The sequence below is a fragment of the Impatiens glandulifera genome, chromosome 1 (genome assembly GCF_907164915.1).
Source record: "Impatiens glandulifera chromosome 1, dImpGla2.1, whole genome shotgun sequence".
Classification (NCBI taxonomy): Eukaryota; Viridiplantae; Streptophyta; class Magnoliopsida; order Ericales; family Balsaminaceae; genus Impatiens; species Impatiens glandulifera.
Window position 1 is genome coordinate 73,194,820 of NC_061862.1, and position 20,396 is coordinate 73,215,215.

The 20,396-nt window shown below is 30.9% G+C and overlaps 2 protein-coding genes and 1 pseudogene across 2 annotated transcripts; 2 read left to right on the forward strand and 1 right to left on the reverse strand.

Moving 5' to 3' along the window:
* Positions 1 to 747: 747 nt before the first annotated feature.
* LOC124932253 lies at positions 748 to 3,323 on the reverse strand (annotated as a pseudogene).
* Positions 3,324 to 3,789: 466 nt separating this feature from the next.
* On the forward strand, positions 3,790 to 7,589 carry LOC124918895 (isocitrate dehydrogenase [NADP]-like). The gene is made up of 14 exons (XM_047458969.1): positions 3,790 to 3,878; positions 3,977 to 4,086; positions 4,214 to 4,251; positions 4,363 to 4,440; positions 4,518 to 4,571; positions 4,638 to 4,739; positions 4,814 to 4,905; positions 5,218 to 5,321; positions 5,515 to 5,583; positions 5,664 to 5,779; positions 6,063 to 6,097; positions 6,193 to 6,335; positions 7,304 to 7,426; positions 7,497 to 7,589. Exons 1-14 carry the CDS (start codon positions 3,843 to 3,845, stop codon positions 7,585 to 7,587), a joined length of 1,191 nt encoding a protein of 396 aa, XP_047314925.1. The 5' UTR covers positions 3,790 to 3,842; the 3' UTR covers positions 7,588 to 7,589.
* A 2,349-nt stretch (positions 7,590 to 9,938) lies between these two features.
* Positions 9,939 to 14,553, forward strand: LOC124918893 (transmembrane 9 superfamily member 3-like). The gene is made up of 8 exons (XM_047458968.1): positions 9,939 to 10,228; positions 10,507 to 10,547; positions 10,626 to 11,211; positions 11,280 to 11,417; positions 11,539 to 11,695; positions 12,649 to 13,133; positions 13,967 to 14,233; positions 14,313 to 14,553. The coding sequence occupies exons 1-7, from the start codon at positions 9,954 to 9,956 to the stop codon at positions 14,184 to 14,186; spliced, it is 1,902 nt and encodes a 633-aa protein (XP_047314924.1). The 5' UTR covers positions 9,939 to 9,953; the 3' UTR covers positions 14,187 to 14,233; positions 14,313 to 14,553.
* The last annotated feature ends 5,843 nt before the right edge of the window (positions 14,554 to 20,396 follow it).

The window sequence follows — 20,396 nt, forward strand, 5'->3', positions numbered from 1 at the left end:
TGTGTATTCTGCGTAGATACTCAGATCCTCGTATAGATACCCGAATACTCGTTTGGAATTTTGGAGGCGATGGTGATTTATTGAGTGGAGGATAGAAGATTGAACGGGGGCGGCGACGACACTAGATAGATCCATTGAGTGAGAAAAAAAGATATTTTTTTCTATATTGATAGGGATCCTCGTTCATGGAGTCATTCCCGTAGACAAGAGGTTGAAGGTGAAGACATTGGCATCTTGAATGATGAACTGTAATTTTTGGGGATGGACGAAACGTATGATGAGTAGTAAGAGAGATGATGATTAGATTGAAGATGATTAGAACGATAAGTTTGGATTTGCGTAATGGGTTCAGTATTGCTGCTACGATTGCATCATCTGGATATTTTTCCAAGTGAAATGGAATGTGTTTGCAATATTGGGCGGAGAGGGGACCGGCGATTGCTTGTGAACTGAGGAGGAGGTCAGGTCTGTAAAAAAACAAAAGGATTGTTTGAAATGAAAAAAAAAATAGTTTAAAAAATATATAAATAATAGGTGGATTATACGTGGATGCCAAGTGGATACAAATCTAACCCCGTTAGATGATTTCCGTTATCTTAAATATTTTTAATACTTTTTGACAACTTCATATACAAAAATAAAATTTTACAACTTTATAGATAAATTTAACACTTCACTCCAACTTACTTTATAAATAAAATTAGGATTCTTCCCAATTATCTTTCTGAACATCTCTTCTTTTGGCCATCCAAGAACAACTACATAATATTTACGCCCCAACTCTTTTTCTTCTTCTTCTTTAAAAGTACAACAATCAAACCCACAAACCAACAATTGATATCTTTACTGCCCCTACTCATTTGCATCAGTCATTAATTAAGAATCCCGTGAACCAAAAATTATCAAATTCAATTTTTTAAAGAACTCTCGGGAAGGGCTCCAAGAGGTCATGTCCATGGGATAACTTTCAAGAACTCGTAAGAGGGATGTGAATTCCTGAACCACTGCAAGTGCGTTCTGTGCGCGAACTTCCGCCATTGTTGCCTGCCTTGAAATCCACATAGAACAGATACTCGAAATGCTTAGCCGTCCCAACGTTAGCGTCATCCACCAGCCAGATTGGACGGTTCCTATGAGGCCGGCTCTAGATTTTAGTCAAGTTTATGTTACGAAATGCGAAAGCTAGTAAAACCTTGAACAGAACAGACGTTCCCTTGTTATCGTGGGCGAACACTATGCTTGTCTTGAACGGGCGATCTGTTCTCGGAATTATCGGCTCCCTAGCCAGCATCACGAATCGAGTCACATTCCCTAAATCATCCTGGATCCCATCTGCTAGAATGCTCAGACCGTACAGCGGAGCAGATGCAAGAGCTGTCGTGTCACGAAATCCGTGTGCCGCTCAGAGGCGGAGCCAGGATGGGTAATTTTTTTATCAAAAAAAATCTATAATTAATAAATAAATATAAATATAATAAAAATTAAGACATATATAATATTCTCTCCTCTTATTAATTAATATTTTTTCTCTTATTAAATAATTTCTCTCTCTATCTCTACAAATTAATTTATCCCATTTATCTCTATTCTCACGATTATTATTTTACTCATTTCTTTAATATTTATTATCCGGTTAAAATAACTCAATAATTACAACAAACTCTCATATTAAATATTTTAATAATATGTTTAAATAAACTCTAAACCTTAAATCTTAAATCTTAAATCCTAAACTCTAAACCTTAAACCCTAAATCTTAAATCCTAAATTCTAAATTCTAAACTCTAAACTCAAAATCATAAATCATAAGTTCTAAATTATAAACCTTAAACCTTAATTAATATCACTGATTAGTTGAATTATGAATTTATCTCTTTTATTTTTATGACTTTTAGATTTCTTTATTTATCAAATATTTTTTTATTTATTCTTTATGACCTCTTCTTTCTTTATTTTTATTATTTTTTTCTATTGACTTATTAATATTTTTTCACGATTAATTTTTTTTTTTAATTTCATCTCGTTCCCTACACGTATACCGAGTATACCAATCGCTAGGCCAGAAAATAATTAATAAGAGGAGAGAGAATATTCTACCTGTCTACCCAAGTTGACATCGTTGGATCATTCGCTGTCCCAAATCCAAGTCGGGCTCTATATCATTTTTCTTATAATAATATCAAATAAACAAACAAAATAAACTAAGTTTACTCATTAGTGTCTTTCAGCGACAGGAAATAATCGGTAATTTACCGTCGTTATTGATGAATACATACAAGATATTTAGGGCTACCCGGGCTACCGCCCGAGCCGGCTTGTACTTGGTTTCGCGGTCGGATAGGTCGAATCGCATATTTTAAAACTATGATTTTTCAAATTATATATACTCGATGAATTTAAAATTTTTATAAATTAATTTAGATTTAAATAATATTATTTTTATTTAAAATAATTATATATAAATAATATTTTATTTTTATTTTTATCCGTACAAATTCATCATAAATTAATGTTTGGATTTTTATTAGTAAGCCCAATAGTTGTGACATTTTTTTATTATTGTTTGGAGTTTGTTTAAAATAAGTTTATAAATATTTTATTTTATAAATTTTCTTTCTAGTATTACTATCATATATTTATCAAATTATTTATTTTATTCATTAAAATATTATGATGTATTTATTTTACTTTCATAAAACATAAAATATAAAATTTAAATTCTCCTTCACTAAAAATATATATATATAATTTAAATTTTAAATATAAAAAGATAAATATCCTTAATTTTCTTAGATTTTGGGTTTAAGTTTGTGTGATGGTTAAATTAGTCTGATGTATTTACACATAACCCAACGTTCACAAAAATAAATGACAAAAGGTTGATACTTAACGTGGTCCAATTTCAGAAAAAAAAAAAATCACAAAATTCATTCATTATATGGAGAGTTTAGAAATTCATGCTCTAAATCACTCAAGTGACCTAAATTTGAGTTCTAAATTATTATTTTAGCTTTATACCAACTACAAATAAAATTATCCACTTCAAATATATATATATATATATATATATATATATATATATATATATATATATATATATATATATATTTAAAAATTTCAAGATAATTATATCAATAATTACGAAAAAGACACTTAAAAAAATTGACTAAAACAAAACAGACAAAAAGCGGTGGCATTTTGGTCACATTTGGTGTATCAGGGTAGGTAAGCCTACTACAGTAATCGCACCAATAAACTCTGATTCCCACCACCCTTCTCTTTCTTCGCCGGCAGAGATTTTTCAACAAATCTTCTCTCTTCATCTACTACTTCTGATACACATTGTTGATCGAATCCGCTGATCAGAGAAAAATGGGATTCGAGAAGATCAAGGTCGCCAATCCCATCGTTGAGATGGACGGTGAGAAGTCTTTACTCTCTTCATCATACGATCTTCTTTCAGATTTGTATTTCTCGCCGTCTCTATATGAAGTCTTTACTGATTGATTCTGAAACTTTGATCTCTCTAGTTTTGTTTACTAAAACATGGATCTGGTTATCGATTTTTGCTATGTTTGTTGTTTTACATTGGAATCGTGTTATCTTGTATTAAATAATCATTCTTTATACCTCCTGTTTAGTGAACCTCATTGATCTGGTTTATTGGATCAATAATATAAGCAATCTTATTGTATGTATGTATAATCTTCAAATGATTGTGGTTAGTTAGTATCCTACAGAGCAGCATCATTTAATCTACTAGAGCATTTAACACTTATTTTCATTAGATCTTGTTCTCCTCCTAGTAACATTGTTCTTCTTTCAATGCTGCAGGAGATGAAATGACTCGAATTTTCTGGAAATCAATTAAGGATAAGGTGTTCTTTTCTTAGTTCTTCATCAAGATCTTCTTTTACTAATGTCATTGCATAGTTTTGACATGTTAACTAATTTTTAATTGATCTCTATACTGCAGCTCATCTTCCCATTTCTTGATTTGGACATTAAGTACTTTGACCTTGGCCTTCCCTACCGTGATGAAACTGATGACAAAGTAACTGTTGAAGCTGCAGAAGCTACTCTCAAGTAAGAAATATATATTATCTTTAGAAGATCCTCATTTTAGTCTTCTGCCAATGATATTTCTTCAGTGTAGCTTGATCTATTTATAAACTATGATATTCATTTATAATCTAATTAAGTTGCATTGCAGATATAATGTGGCTATCAAGTGTGCTACGATCACACCTGGTATGTTTTAACTAACAGCATGAATGAAATCTTTTGAATATATTCACAACTTTTGATGATAACCAATGAGGTATTTGTCAATGCTAAAATAAAAGCTGGCTAATTTTTCAGATGAAGATCGTGTAAAAGAGTTTAGTTTGAAGCAGATGTGGAAGAGTCCAAATGGGACAATTAGAAACATTCTGAATGGTTAGCAAACATCCAAGTATTTAACTATCAATTTCTACGCATGTATCTTGGCTGTCTATAACATGCTTTTGCTTCAGGAACGGTATTCAGAGAACCAATTATCTGCAAAAACATCCCCAGGCTGATCCCAGGTAGAAAGTTCATAGGTGGTTGAACTTCTTGCAATGTTCTGTATGTTTAATAACCGTTTTTATTAGGATGGACAAAACCAATATGCATTGGAAGACATGCTTTTGGAGATCAATATAAGGCAACTGATGCAGTCATTAAAGGAGCAGGAAAGCTTACGATGGTGTTCGGTACAGTTCTCTCCAATTGCTTCAGCGTTTTCACTTACCATTGATAGTGTTTAATTATGTTTATTTACATATAGTGCCTGAGGGGAAAGATGAGAAAATTGAGCTGGAAGTTTACAAATTCACTGGTGCTGGAGGAGTAGCTTTGTCAATGTACAACACTGATGAGGTTTGGGCATTGCATTTGTCTTGGTGACAGTTCATATTCAAAAATATATCTCCATGTTTCATTGCTTCAAAAAACTAGAGCTTGTTTGATGTAGTTATTTTTTTTTTTCCTTCAAAACTGTTATTTTAGAAGAAAACATTATATTGTTTGATAATAAAGTGGACATCTGAGGTTATTTGGGTTAAAGCATCCTTTATAAAATGCTATAAAAAATAAAGTAATTGTATTTTAATTGCTGATTTGAATGGATTATTGTTGATCAAACAAGGCTCTGATCTGTGTTTTGTTTAAATTATTTATCATGGGGTGCAGTCTATTTATTCATTTGCTGAGGCTTCAATGAACATGGCTCATCAGAAAAAGTGGCCACTTTATCTCAGCACAAAGAATACTATCCTTAAGAAATATGATGGAAGGTATACAGTTTTTCCTCAATATGCACTTGTTTTGAACTGCTGTTTTTCAATTAGGTTGGGGTCATAAATCTATTTGGCCGATTTGTTTTATATTTGTTGCCATGTTACTGTTTATATAGTCTCCTCTGCTCATTGATAACTATCATCTCGATTTAATCTAGATTTTTTTTGTCTTCTCTTCTTTATGTATTAGATTCAAGGACATATTTCAGGAGGTTTATGAAGCCAAGTGGAAGTCAAAGTTTGAGTCTGCTGGCTTATGGTAAGAAATTAACATATTCTGATTTTTTTCTGGTTGTCCGATAATGATCCTGATCTTGAACATGAATGATCTCTTGCCAGGTATGAACACCGCCTTATCGATGATATGGTGGCTTATGCTCTTAAAAGTGATGGAGGTTATGTCTGGGCATGCAAGAACTATGATGGTGATGTGCAGAGTGATTGCTTAGCACAAGGTTACATTATACTTAGTTCTTTAATGTAAACATTACCTTACCATCTACATTATAAGTTGCTCAAGTCACCTGTCCTTTTTTAAATTTAGTCTAACCATTCATAAATTAATTGGTTGTTTATCTGTCGGATCTAGATTAAAAAACAATTGTGTTTTCAAGTAGGATTTGATTGATGTGTTTTATCTACTATTTTCTTTTGGTGGTTGCAATCTTTGTGACTTGCTTCTAGAAAAGATTACCTGAATAAGGTTTGATCTCAAATTGGTTGAACTTGTTTATGCAGGATTTGGGTCTCTTGGTCTGATGACTTCTGTCTTGGTATGTACCAAATCCATTTGCTCTCTTTTGGTTATATCTTATTATTTGCTTCAAACATATTTCTTAATCTTTACACATGATTATATATAATTCAGATCTGCCCTGACGGTAAGACCATTGAAGCTGAGGCTGCCCATGGTACAGTTACTCGCCATTATAGAGTTCATCAAAAAGGAGGTGAAACTAGCACAAACAGTATAGCATCAATCTTTGCATGGTCCCAGGGTCTTGCACACAGGTAACTTATGGCTTGTTTGATATTCCAACATCTCATTAATTATCAAAAACTATACCCTTAATATTTTTGGAAAATTTTGAAATCATTAATTAAAATACTATATCCTTGATTTTCTTATTCTTTATAACCATTTTAAAATATCAAATACTAAGGTATTTTGTTTATTTGACACAAATATTCACAATGGGACAAATTGGTTTCAGTGAATCCCGGGGTATTGTTTGTATTATAATTTACAACTAACATTTTTAAACTACTAAAAAATTGTTTTAACTAAAATTGTTTATAATATAAATAGTCTAATAAATAGAAAATTTGTATTATTAGAAAGAAACAAAAATAATCTTTTAATAGTTACATTTATTATTCTAACAAAAATAACATATAAATAGCTATTCTATTAACATTAAGAAGAATATTTTAATATACATGCCTTTTTGTTATCACATTTTATTATTAGGATCCCCAAAATTCTACATTTTTGTATGTCCTCATGAGTCAATCAGTAGTTAAGCAGTTCAAAAAATCACATTGATCTAAAAAATAATTTAGATTATGTATGATCTAAAAACAATTATTATACCAAATGAAGCAAATATTATTCATAAGTTAATTTAGATCATTATATCCATCAAACAATCTTGTAACTAAATAAAAAAAAAAATCAACTTATTTTTTTGCGACCCGGGTTTATTCCCTCGTGTGGCTAGCATGACCCCCTTTAAACTAGAGTGTTCTTAGCCCCTTTGTTAGGTAAAACTCTTATCACTTTGAACTTTAACTTTATTGATTTTCTAATTGGACTTTGGTTGTGTCAGACAAATGATGAGTTTTTTTTTCAAATAAGCTTATAAAGTATAAATATATTGGTGAGATTGTAAAACAGTTTGATTGGACTGGGAGACAATTAGATGGGATTGAAATTACCATTCCTTAACCAGATTATTGTTATTACTTGGATAAAACAGGGCAAAGTTGGATGATGATGCCAGACTGTTGGATTTCACTGAGAAGCTTGAAGCAGCTTGTGTTGGAGCTGTGGAATCTGGGAAGATGACCAAGGATCTTGCACTCCTCATTCATGGCTCCAAGTAAATATTTAGGGTTCTAATGAATGTTTTATATCAATTAGTGTATTCATTTTCTGGTTGCTATATATAGGGTGACAAGGGACCAGTATCTAAACACTGAAGAATTCATTGATGCTGTTGCTTCTGAGTTGAAGGCCAGGCTTTCTTATGAAGAAGCATAACTGTAAGCACATTTTACTTCAAGAATAATAATAATAATACATTAATAATTATTTGATCATAATCATAATCATTCTGCTGATTTCTGATGCTAGGTAGTGATGAACAAGGAGGGAAATGCTGAGAATTATTGAAGCAACATTCAGAATTTAAAAAAAAAAAAACTCTTTTTTCATCAGGGATGGTGAGGATGATTTGGAACTAAGAATAAATTTATTTTGGTAATAACTAAGAACATTTTTAATTAATGATTTTCTTTGTTGAAATAGGTTCCCAATTTCTCATTCTCAGACTATGTTTGTATTATTATTATTTTGAGATTTACATAAAGAATCATAATAAGTCATTTAAGAAAATTAAAGAAATAGAGAATGAACTTAAAAGGTTATAATACTTGGATGAATATTTTATTTAAATTAATGTTGGAATGAAATATTTGAAAAAATATTGTTTTTAAATAAATTTATAATAAATGTAATATTTTACATTTAAAAATAATTTGTATATATTTCATTAGAAGTTTTAAAATATAATTTCTATAATAAAAAAAATAAAGGATTAAATCACTCATTATTATAGGAGAAAACAAGGATTGACCTAAATATTCAATAATTGTGTTACATATGTTACTTATGTAGATTGTCCCACACATTATTATTAGTTTTCTTATTCAAGTAAAAAGAATGAGGAAGAAAAAAGTCTCACTTACAAGGAAAAATGATTAAAAGAAAGCATATAGAATTATTGCTCGCAATAAGTTTCAATCCGTACTAAATATGATTTATACATCATCCTATCATCATTTCAAATTAAATATGTATCATTCTTTCTACTTCTTTTTCTCCCTTCTTTTCATATATATATATTTTTTAATTTATTTAATGTAGAAAACAGTATTTGAATAATTGGAAGGGTACTATATAGTTTAAATGTTGTGAATTTTGTTTATGAAATTGAAGATTTCGAATTCATTTTTCACTAAACAAAAAACAATTTCAATAGATACAGAGTGTTGTGACTTTACATATTATACTTAAAATTATATTAACAAAATTATTCTATATTAAAATTGAAATGAAGTCTCACTTATATATAAACCTAAATAAAATGCAAACTTATTTAATAACCTCTTCAAACAAAAGCTTGAAGACTATTATATACAGCTTATTTGAAAAAGAAGATTTTATTCATTTTTTGTGTGGTTTAAACTTCGTTAATTTATTATGTAAAACTTTGTAGTTCTTTTCCTAAATAAGTGTGACTCTATTCATTCACAAGTCTTGATTTTTATCTATATTTTTGTTTGCTTTTATTAGGTATAATCGTAGTTTATATTTTAAAGTGGATCACAAATAATTGATTTACAAACTATTTTTTGTTTTAATTTTTAATTTTGAGTTAATTCTTAGTAAGATTTGAAAACTTAATTTTAAATTAAAAATTGATGAAATTTAAGATGGATTATCTTTCAAATTTAAAATTGTTAGAATAACTACTAACCATGTCTTTAGTTTTGGATGTTTTAGTCATGTAAGTATGCTAAACAAATCTATATTTCAAATTCATTTATCCACCCTAATTATCTCATATATCATCTCAATTATTCAACCTCTTTTCATTTTCTATTGAATGAAGTTTTACTCGATATATTTTTATAAGGTTCCTTCAACATAACACAATAATAAATGCTTCGTGTCAATATGAAAAATGAAGAAGGGTCGTTGTTACTTTCCTAATGGGGATCCCAAGACAAACGATCATCAGAGGTCGCGCTTAGGGTAAACCCAGAAAGCAACGACAACCAGTTTAATAAAACAAATAAGTTTTGAAAATTAAATTTACTATTTTTTAATAGAAAAGTGTGTAACTTAATGATTCAGTTAAAAATAAATTATTTTATTTAGTTGTGGTTCTAATCTCATAAAAAAAACAAGTTTTTAACCATTTTTTTAAAGCTAAAATTAGAGCTGCTATATATTTTCTACAATTTTTCTATAATAAAATTTTTGTCTCAATTGTGAGTTTATTTAAAAACAGTCAAAATTAAAATAAGTGTAATTTTGGTTATTTTATTTTATATATAAATTATTTTTACTTCATTAACATAAAAATAATTGTTTTTCATCATGATCAAATCATTATTTGTTAGATACTTACAATATATTTTCATACAATCAACATGAAAAAAGTTGTAACATCTATAGAGGAATTAATTGGAGAAAGTAAAAATATGAGGAGTAAATAGTAAGAATTGATAAAGTTCAAGGAGTTCATGTCATAATACTTTATTATTATATTTTTGTCAAATTACAGTTCGTCGGTCACGTCGATAGGGTCCACGCTCGCCGGAAAAGCGCGTGCGGTTCAGATGCAATCTCTTCTTCTAACCTTTCCTAAATCATCAAGCGATCCTGTTAAGCCTGTAGGAACTCAACTCTCTCTCTCTCTCTCTCTCTATTTCTCTCTGAGTTCTATCAGCTGGTGCTTGATTGCAAGGGAGAAGATGAAGCTAGGGTTTATCTTTGCTCTGCTCGTTCTAAGCAGCGCAGAGCTGGTAAGATCGGATTCTAACGATCACAAGTTTCAACGCGGTGATACAGTACCTCTTTACGCTAACAAGGTCGGTCCTTTCCATAACCCCAGGTAATAGATCTATTTCTCTTCTGATCTGTTTCTACTGAGTTCGGATCCTAAAATGCGGTGTAGTTTGTTTTGTATGACTCTGAATTATGCTTTAGTGTGAGAAAAGTAGGAGGTAGATTATGCTAGTTATGTCTCTTTTGCTAGATCTGGAACATTTTCTACGAGTTTGACGTTCATCGTCTGTCCTGTGAATTGTGATTATCTTTAATTTGACCTATACATCTTCAATTGATTTATACAATGATGATATCTGATTTGTTGTTCCTTTTTACTTACAGTGAAACATACAGATATTTTGATCTGCCGTTTTGTTCCCCAGGTTTGGTTTTTCGTGTCATTTAATATCTTAATTGTTGTATAAAAATGGGGCATTTTATTGAGTGGAAATCAACTGCAGGGAATGTGAAAGATAAAAAAGAAGCTCTTGGAGAAGTTCTTAATGGAGATCGTCTTGTAACTGCACCTTACACTATTGAATTCTTAGTTGAGAAAGATTCTGAGAATGTCTGCCAGAAGAAGCTCTCGGTGGATGAAGTCATTCAGTTTCGAACTGCTGTCATCAAGGATTACTACTTTCAGATGTACTTTGATGATTTGCCTATTTGGGGTTTCTTGGGGAAGATTGATAAGGAAGGAAAATCTGACATAACTGAATACAAATATTACCTATTTAAGCACCTTCATTTCGAGATATTTTACAACAAGGACCGTGTCATTGAGATCAACGTTCGAACCGATACCAACACCATGGTCGATCTGACTGAGGACAAAGAAGTTGATGTGGAATTCTTGTATACTGTCAAATGGAAGGAGACACACACTCCTTTTGAAAAACGGATGGACAAATATTCACAGTCCTCTTCTCTGCCACATCACTTGGAGATTCACTGGTTTTCGATTATCAATTCATGTGTAACGGTTCTACTGTTAACTGGTTTCCTTGCCACGATTCTCATGCGAGTACTAAAGAACGACTTTGTGAAGTAAGACATATTTTATTTTTATTTCTTTGTCCCTTCATAATTCTAATGTCGTTTATGTTTTTTTTAAGGTATGCTCATGATGATGAAATACCCGATGATCAAGAAGAAACCGGGTGGAAATACATACATGGGGATGTATTCAGGTTCCCGAAATACAAGTCTTTGTTTGCAGCGGCCCTAGGGTCTGGAACTCAGCTATTTACTCTGTAAGTAGGACCTTTAAGGTGAAATTCCCTTCAGTAGATGGTTCCTCGGTAATAAACTTACTCTTTAATGGAGTTTAAGGATGATTTTTGTAATAATTATTTGGGATTTCTTCTCTTGCAGTACGATCTTCATTTTTATTCTTTCTCTCGTTGGCTTCTTCTATCCATACAACCGAGGAGCTCTGTTCACTGCATTGGTTGTTATATATGCACTCACTTCAGGAATTGCGGGATATGCTGCAACTTCTTTATATTGCCAACTGGAAGGAACAAACTGGGTATGTTTTTAAATGCATATTTTATAATCTTGTCAACATTTGTTGTTGTGAGTGTGACACCCTTGGGAATATTTGGATGCACTTTGGCATATGGTATCTCACATGGATCATTAATGTGGGTGAGATACTGTGTATCTGATCTGGATGAGAATATTCGATAACACTTAAAAAAAATGTTCTGGCTGTAGGATTGTTCTTCTGGTTAGAGGCGTCTCTGATTGTTCTCAGTGAGGGCTCAAAAGACCAAGTTCAAATTTTAGGGTAATCCGATTATTGGATTTTTAGGTGGAATGAGTTTGAAGGTTGACATGATTTTCAACGTATCCCAAACCAACCACACCCTTATACCAAATGTATCTTTATCTAAAAAAACATTGGAGGTTCCCTATTGAGACCCAGATCCACATACAACCCCGTCTCCAAATGAAGCAAGCTACCCAACAAGAAATCATTTGGGCTCTATTTGGATGTGTATAATTGGAATTAGAATTGAAATTAAAATCATAATTCCAATTTTATAAGAATTGGAATTGTTTGTTTGGACAAATCATAGAGTTGCAGTTCCGAAGTAGGAAGGATGAAATTTAAACTTAAAAATTATATATATTAAATTCCATTGAAATTATAATTCCAATTCCTCATTTTAAGTCATCAAACAAATGAGGAATTGAACCCTAATTCCAATTCTGATTCTGCCAAACATAGTTTTTATGAAAGATCCATTGGGCTATGTTTGGACGTGTATAATTTGAATTCTATGTTTGGACGTGTATAATTGGAATTCAATTCTATGTTTGGAGAAATCGAATTATTGCTATTCCGAACTTAAAACTTCAAAAATTCATTTATATTCAATTCCAGCTCATGATTTCAAGTCATCAATCAAACAAAATCTAAAGATTTGGAATTGGACCTTAATTCTAACTTCCCATGATGTTTAAAACTGCATGCAGGTCAGAAACTTGTTATTGACTGGAAGCTTGTTCTGTGGGCCATTGTTCCTTACATTCTGCTTCCTCAACACTGTTGCAATAGCCTATAGTGCAACTGCAGCATTGCCATTTGGTACAATTGTGGTGATACTTCTGATATGGGCTTTAGTAACATCTCCATTACTGGTTCTGGGTGGGATTGCTGGAAAAAATAGCAAGGCAGAATTCCAAGCTCCTGTTCGCACAACAAAGTATCCTCGAGAAATTCCTCAGTTGCCTTGGTATCGTGGATCTCTTCCTCAAATGGCAATGGCTGGGTTTCTTCCCTTCAGTGCTATCTACATCGAGCTTTATTACATATTTGCAAGTGTATGGGGTCACCGAATCTACACCATATATAGCATATTGTTCATAGTGTTTATTATCCTTCTGATTGTTACTGCATTTATTACTGTGGCTCTCACTTACTTCCAACTTGCTGCTGAAGATCATGAATGGTGGTGGAGGTACTCTTTCTCTTCTTTTTTTTTGTTGCTGTCAAATATAGGATTTTAAGAAGGAAAAAAGTATGTTTGAAGGCTCGTTTTTTTCTGAGCTTGCACCAGGCTCGTTTTGCTTCATTAACTTTTTAAAAATGGCTCGATTTACTTCTTAATAAATCTATTGCAGCCCCTTAATCCCAATTGTTGACCAAGAGCTTGTTTGATTTGTGTTTTTTAGTATTGTTTGATTTAAAAAGTGGTTTATTTGGGCCAAATGACCAAAATATCCTTATTATTTATTTAAAAACACAAATCAAACAAGCTCTTGGTCAACAATTGGCCAAATGACCAAAATATCCTTATTATTTATTTAAAAAAATGTTTATAAAGAATGAGTAGATATTTTATATTTTGATTAATGTTTTGATGAAAAAAGTGATTGCTCACGTGATAGTGGTTTATTTAAACTAAATCCAAATAAACCATGATCTTGTTTGATATGGGGTTATTTGAATAACCAACCAAGTGGTTATTTTTGAATAACCTTGCTTGATTGTAGGTTATTTGTGTAAAAAGATATTAAGAGTATACAATATAATGTTGAATACATATATATTTTAAATTAAAGGTATTTTAGTATTATGAATAGATTGTTGTTCGGATAGTGAGTTATTAAGTGTATACAATACAAGTAGATTGTTGTTTAGATAGCGTGTTATTTGAAAATGATCTCACCCTCGTCAAACAAGCTTATCGTGCTTAATAGTCAACAAAAACAAGTATCTTTCTGGTAAAGAACTAATTTGGCTTTGAGAAATTTCTTACAAGAAGCATATTTTCCTGCTAAAATTGAACAGGGCATTCCTTTGTGGCGGATCAACTGGGCTTTTCATCTACGGTTATTGCTTGTACTACTATTACGCACGATCAGACATGTCTGGATTCATGCAGACATCATTTTTCTTTGGATACATGGCTTGTATATGCTACGGTTTCTTTCTGATGCTTGGAACTGTCGGTTTTCGCGCTTCATTGTTCTTTGTTCGTCACATATACCGCTCCATTAAGTGCGAGTAACAACAACCTAGAGGGGGTGGGGGTTGCTCTTGACCATTTTCCGACTGGTAATGCATATTCTTATTCAATTTCATTTATGTTTTCAAGAGATAAATATGGTGCTACCTGAATCTCACCTACTTGCAGGATTATCGAGAACTGTATACAACTTCTTTCCTTGGTCAAATACTTTCTATTAGTTGCGAAGACAATGTGTAAGACCTTGCATTTGGTAGGAAAACTTTTATTTTTCTTTTCTGTTTTGGTGCTATATAATAGACAGTTGGGGAATAGACCATATTTTTTACTACTATTTCTTTCTTTCTTTCTTGTAGATGACTCAGAAAACATGCATTAACTCAATACTATGTTTTCAATTTCTTGTCAATCTCTAATGATTTATGTTCTATTTTGGAAACACATTTTTGACATCTGGGTTTTCTGGAGATATCTAATTAAGTTATGTCTCAAAATGATTGATGATAAGCTGGTGTAAGCGAGATTTTATGAAACTGATACCGAATTTGGGTACATGTAATTGAATGTATGGGATTAATATGATCAACGGTCTCCTTTAAAATTCCGTATAATACCTCCATCAGGGACACTGTGCCATCCAAATGTCTTGTAATCGTCCAAGAACCTCTTATTGTAAGTGAAGGAATGGTACTTTTCGCATTTGAATCCTTGGATCAGAAGCTCACTCCTCATTGCACTTACAAGTCACAAGATCCCCTGAGCTCACCTCCCTCGTTGGCTCGCAATTTGTTATAACATCTCTTGTAATATTTGACCACTCTTGTTGTGAGGGCAAGGTTCCTCCAGCTGCCATTTGGGGTTCTACTGAAGGTCCTCTTGAATTAAAAAAAAATGTACTCCCTCTAATAAAAACATTCTCCAAACAAAAAAATCCACTTATGTGGCTTTTCAAACATTTGTGAAGAATCATTTGAAGAAAATAAAATGAAAGACCTCTAGAATAATACTCAACATTTTTTTACTAAAATAGTTTACAAAGTGTTGTGCACCTTTGCAAACAAAATTTTAAATCACATTAAGAGAAAATTTTCTGTTAAAATAATCCTCGATTAAGACAACAAAGCACCGTATCTTATCCTCTCGTTGCTCTGCTAAACCCAAGTCTTGGTCAGGACAAAAAGTCGATTGAAACACAGTCATTTGTTAATATTCACGTCAAACCAAAACCTAACCATTGAAATTTGTTAATATTCACGTCAAATCAAAACCTATCTTGATAGTACACACGATCTTTTGTATATGAATGAATATCTTAAAAACGTTATACGTTAATACCAATCATACGTGAATAATTTGTTAATATTCACCCCAAATCAAAACATATTTGTTGAAAACACACCGTTCATTTATATATTATCATCCTAAAAATATTATTGGTTAATAGCATACGTGAATAATTTGTTAATATTCACGTCAATCCAAAATCTATTTGTTGATAGTATACACAATCGTTTATATATGATCGTCATAAAAACGTTATTTGTTAATAGGATAGGTGAATAATTTGTTAATATGCACAACAAATAAAAACATATATATTGATAATATCCACAATTATTTATATATGATCGTTCTAAAACGCTATTTATTAATAAAATACATAAATAATTTATTAATATTCGTGTCAATCAAAAATCTATATTTTTGATAGTATCCACGGCCATTTGTATATGATCGTTTTATAATAAAATTACTACTATCAGCCTATAGTTTTACCTAAACACATGAAAATATTGAACCCAAACATACTAAATTTGATGATATTATACCGGTTAAAAATAATAAAAATCAAGCTAACACTATTTATTAAAAGCTCACACAAATATATTCATATCAACCAAATGTCATAGGTTAATTGTATCAAGAGAATTATAATTAATTCACATAAACATACTTAAAAAATGAAGAGTGACTCTAGGTGAAGACTAACCCTCCTTAGGATAAGTCCCATAGAACATTATCAACCATAGATGAATGTTTTGAATTCTTCAAAAATTGCAACACACAACAATACAATATAGAGACTACGCCAACAACGATCATCTTTAGGTTTTATCTTTCTGTTTCTAAACCGCTCTCATAATAAGCTTATAAAAAGTAAAAATTGGACAAGAAAAATATAGTGCATTAACTTCAAACTCAAATCCACATTCTCCTAAACTAGTATGAACTTTATTCAAATGGATATTTTGTAGACACTAAAATTTGACTTACCCAAGTTATAGAAAATTGTCAAATAATCCCGAGTAATCCCGAGTCGTTAAAATAATTTTCCAGAATTATAAAACTAATAAAGGAATTTAAAATAAATTAAATAATTATTTAGAGAAAATGTTGTATTCATTTATCTCAAAATAATTAATTTAAAGGCCCAAAAATAAATTAAATTATTTTTTTTAGAGAAAATGATGTATTCATTTGTCCCAAAATAATTAATTTAAAGGTAAAAAAATTAAATAATTATTTAGGGAAAATGTTGTATTCATTTAACCCAAAATAATTAATTTAAAGTCAAAAATAAATTAATAATTACTTAATAAAAATGCATTCATGCCAAAATAATTAATTTAAAGGCAAAAAATAAATTAAATAATTATTTAAAAATAATATTATATTTATTTATCCCAAAATAATTAATTTAAAAACCAAAAATAAATTAAATAATTATTTAAAGAAAATGTTTTATTCATTTATACCAAAATAATTAATTTAAAAGTAAAAAATAAATTAAATAATTATTAGAGAAAATGTCGTATTCATTTATCCCAAAATAATTAATTTAAAGGCCAAAAATAAATTAAATAATTAGACACGATATCGACTCTAATTGTTAGGTCGGTCATTCATGTACTAAGCTTGGTTGGAAGGTTAGGGTTTCTGGTTTATCCTGTTTTGTATAGCTAGGATTTCTGGTGTATCATATTCTGTAATTGCCCTTCTTTGTTGTTTTGTTGCATTATTCTGTATTTCATTAAAATGGGAAGAAAGAAAAACAATAAGTATGAGGAAGTCAAAAAAATTATGATGAAAGGTTTAAGGGAGGTAGCTGAAAAGAAAATTAATAGGATTATTGAAGAAATAATCCAGGAAAAACAAGAATGTAGTAAAGGTAAGGAACCAATTGTTGTTAAAAATTCGGAAGAAAATGCTGTAAGAAAATAGGGGAAGAAATAAGGAATTTGGAAGGTTGATTATAATGAAAGAGTCAAACTATTTGGTCTTAAAAACCAAATTACCAAATTCTTAATGCATGCTAAGAAGGAAGAAATCACAATCAGTAAAGAGAAAGCTCAACAAATAAAAGTCAAACTCAATATTCATTATCTCTAGGACTTGAATTTACTGAATAAAACAGAATATGAGAAAATAGTTAAATGTTCAGTTGATGCAATGAAGGAGTTGATGAAGGCCCCAAAACCAAGACCTACACTATCAAGAGTAATTCAACATGAAAAGTCAACGAGATATGGAAGAATAAAAGAGAAAAGAAATCTGAAAATCATGCATACAAAGGAAAAATCTACTTGGAAGATATCCAAACAAAGGTAGAGGTACTCAACTCTCCTTTTGAATTTAAACTGCATTCTAAAGTAGAGGAGAAATGAATTGAAGACTGATAGTTTGTGGTGGTTGGAAACTTCATTGGAAAAAACAAAGTATCATTCCCAACTACCAAAGAGGCTCTAATTAAATAGTGGGAAGAAAAGAGGCTTAAAATATTTTCTGCAAACATACATGACCTCTACTTCCTGCAGTTCAAAAGGGGCTCAAATCTGAAAAAAATCTTAGAGAATGAGCATACTTACATAGGATCAAATTGCATGAAGTTGGAAAAGTGGCCAGAAGAGATGAATCTACAAAACAAACCAAAGGAAACTGCCCAAATTTGGTTCAAACTCTGGAACATTTCAGCCCACATGTATAATGCTGAAGCGATTAGTCACTTTGCAGGTATAATTGGGATACCATTATATATGGACCCAATAGCTGAAAGAGGAGAGCACTTGTCCTTTGCTAGAATTATCATTGAAGTGCATCCTAGGAGTGTCCTGTCAATGAAAATGATAGTTGTTAACAGAAAAGGAAAGCGCAATGTCATGGAGATCTCTTATGAATGGAAACCAAAAAGGTGTGCTTTCTATAACACTTTTCTACACAATAAATGTGATATAGCTAAAGAAGAAAAGCGAAAAAGTCAGGAAACAGAAAAGAAAAAGAAGGAAACAGAGAAGGCTAAACTCAAAGATCAAACATTTGAAGAAAACAATAAGGATTTTGAGAAAAAAGAAAGCAACGAAAGAAAGAAAGTAAAGAGAATTAAGGTGAAGAGGAAAAGATTTTTTTTTTTGTAATGCAAAGGATTATGCCTAAAATGGAAAATGAACCTTAAGTTGTTGTTGTGGAAACTCAAGATGAAAACATCCAGGATTTCAAAGCTGAAATAGAGAATTCTAAAGCCGATAGAGAAGTTTACAAAATCGATGTGGAGTCTGAAGCTCAAGCTGAAGATAAGGAAGACAAGAATACAGAAATTCAAGTTGAAGATAACAAAGGTAGAAACCCTAAAATTCTCAGAAACAATTATTTTTATCTAATCAGAACGGGCTTGTACAAAGAGAGAATTCAAAATGAGAAACAACAATACTCATCATCTTATTCAATGCAATCTCTTTTTATTGTTAGAGGAAGAGGAAGAGGAAGAGGAAGAGGAAGAGGAAGAGGAAGGGGAAAAAGACCTCTCAATGAAGATAGTTGGCATGCGAAAATCCTAGGTTGAGATGATTATGTTTGAATGTAGTCTTTTTTTGTTTGTAATCTCTGTTTTTTTTAGAATGTATGAATGCTTAATCAGTTTTTTTAGGATTTTTTTTATTGTCATTCTTAATCATAGTTAGGGTTTGTATAACTTTGATTTCTGACCCTCTCATTTTTGGGATTTTAATGAAATGGTTTTAATCGTTTTTTCCAAAAAAATAAATTAAATTAAATAATTATTTAGAGAAATATTGTATTCATTTATCTCAAAATAATTAAATTAAGGGCATACATAAATTAAATAATTATTTTGAAAAAAATATTTTAGCCATTTAAATTATAAAATAATTAAAAAGTGAACCCCAAAATACACAAAATAATAAATAAAATAGTATTTTTTTTTAAAATTTCCGTTAATTATTATTATTATTTTTTTTTTGTATTTTGCAGGTTTGTGAAAAAAATATTTAAGAGGAAAATATCAAACTGGACCTAAGCCGTTTGGCCTAAACCAAATAGGCAAAAAAACTTGGACCAATCAGAGCACGCTAAGAAAGGCTAACGTCAGGCTAACGAACAACCACATACAACGCCCACACACGGAACGTGAACCACACGCACGTCCAGGCGTCCATACCAAAAGTTGAAACGACGATGTTTCGCCTCTAGTTCGTGTTCTTCCTCACAACGACAGATAAGGAAGACCATTTTATTTGAAAACGATCAATCCTTATCTTTGCTATTTCTTGATCAAACGGGAAAGTTCGAAAATTGTGATCATTTCCTTTATACCCATAGCTCGCTCCATTACCTATGAGGATAGAACTCGGGCGAACAATTTGACATGAAATAATGGTTTTTGATCAAATTGAACCTCCTAAAGACCTAAGGCTACTATAAAAAGGACCTCCGAGTCTTGACAAACAACATGAACCCAACCTTAAGTCATTAATCAAGCATGACAAGACATCCATCATTAAAAATTTCAAGCTTTTTATCGGCTCGATCATTGATCAATCTAAAACTTTTCAACAAGAGTGAGTGTTCTCCACTTCACTATAAGTTGTCATTTTCATTATAATTCTTGTCATGTATAAAGTTTGAATTTTTTATATTTCAGTTCACGTGTTCTTAAATACTGCACTATTACTTAATTTCTCGATTCGAATTTGATCATGAGACAATTGGTAAACTTTCTATCCAATCTTATTGGATTAATTCATTCTAAAAATGAAAACTTTAAATTTAATTTTAAATTTTCTAAAAACACAATGACCATTCTTGATCTCTAACTAAAAATGTTTATTTAAAAAGCTTCTTAACACATCCTAAATGATGTTAGGAAAATTTTCAAATTAATCTTGAAGGACTTGAAAAACATATTTACCCAAAAATGAAAATTCTATATAAAAAAAAAAATTCAGATTTTAAATTTGA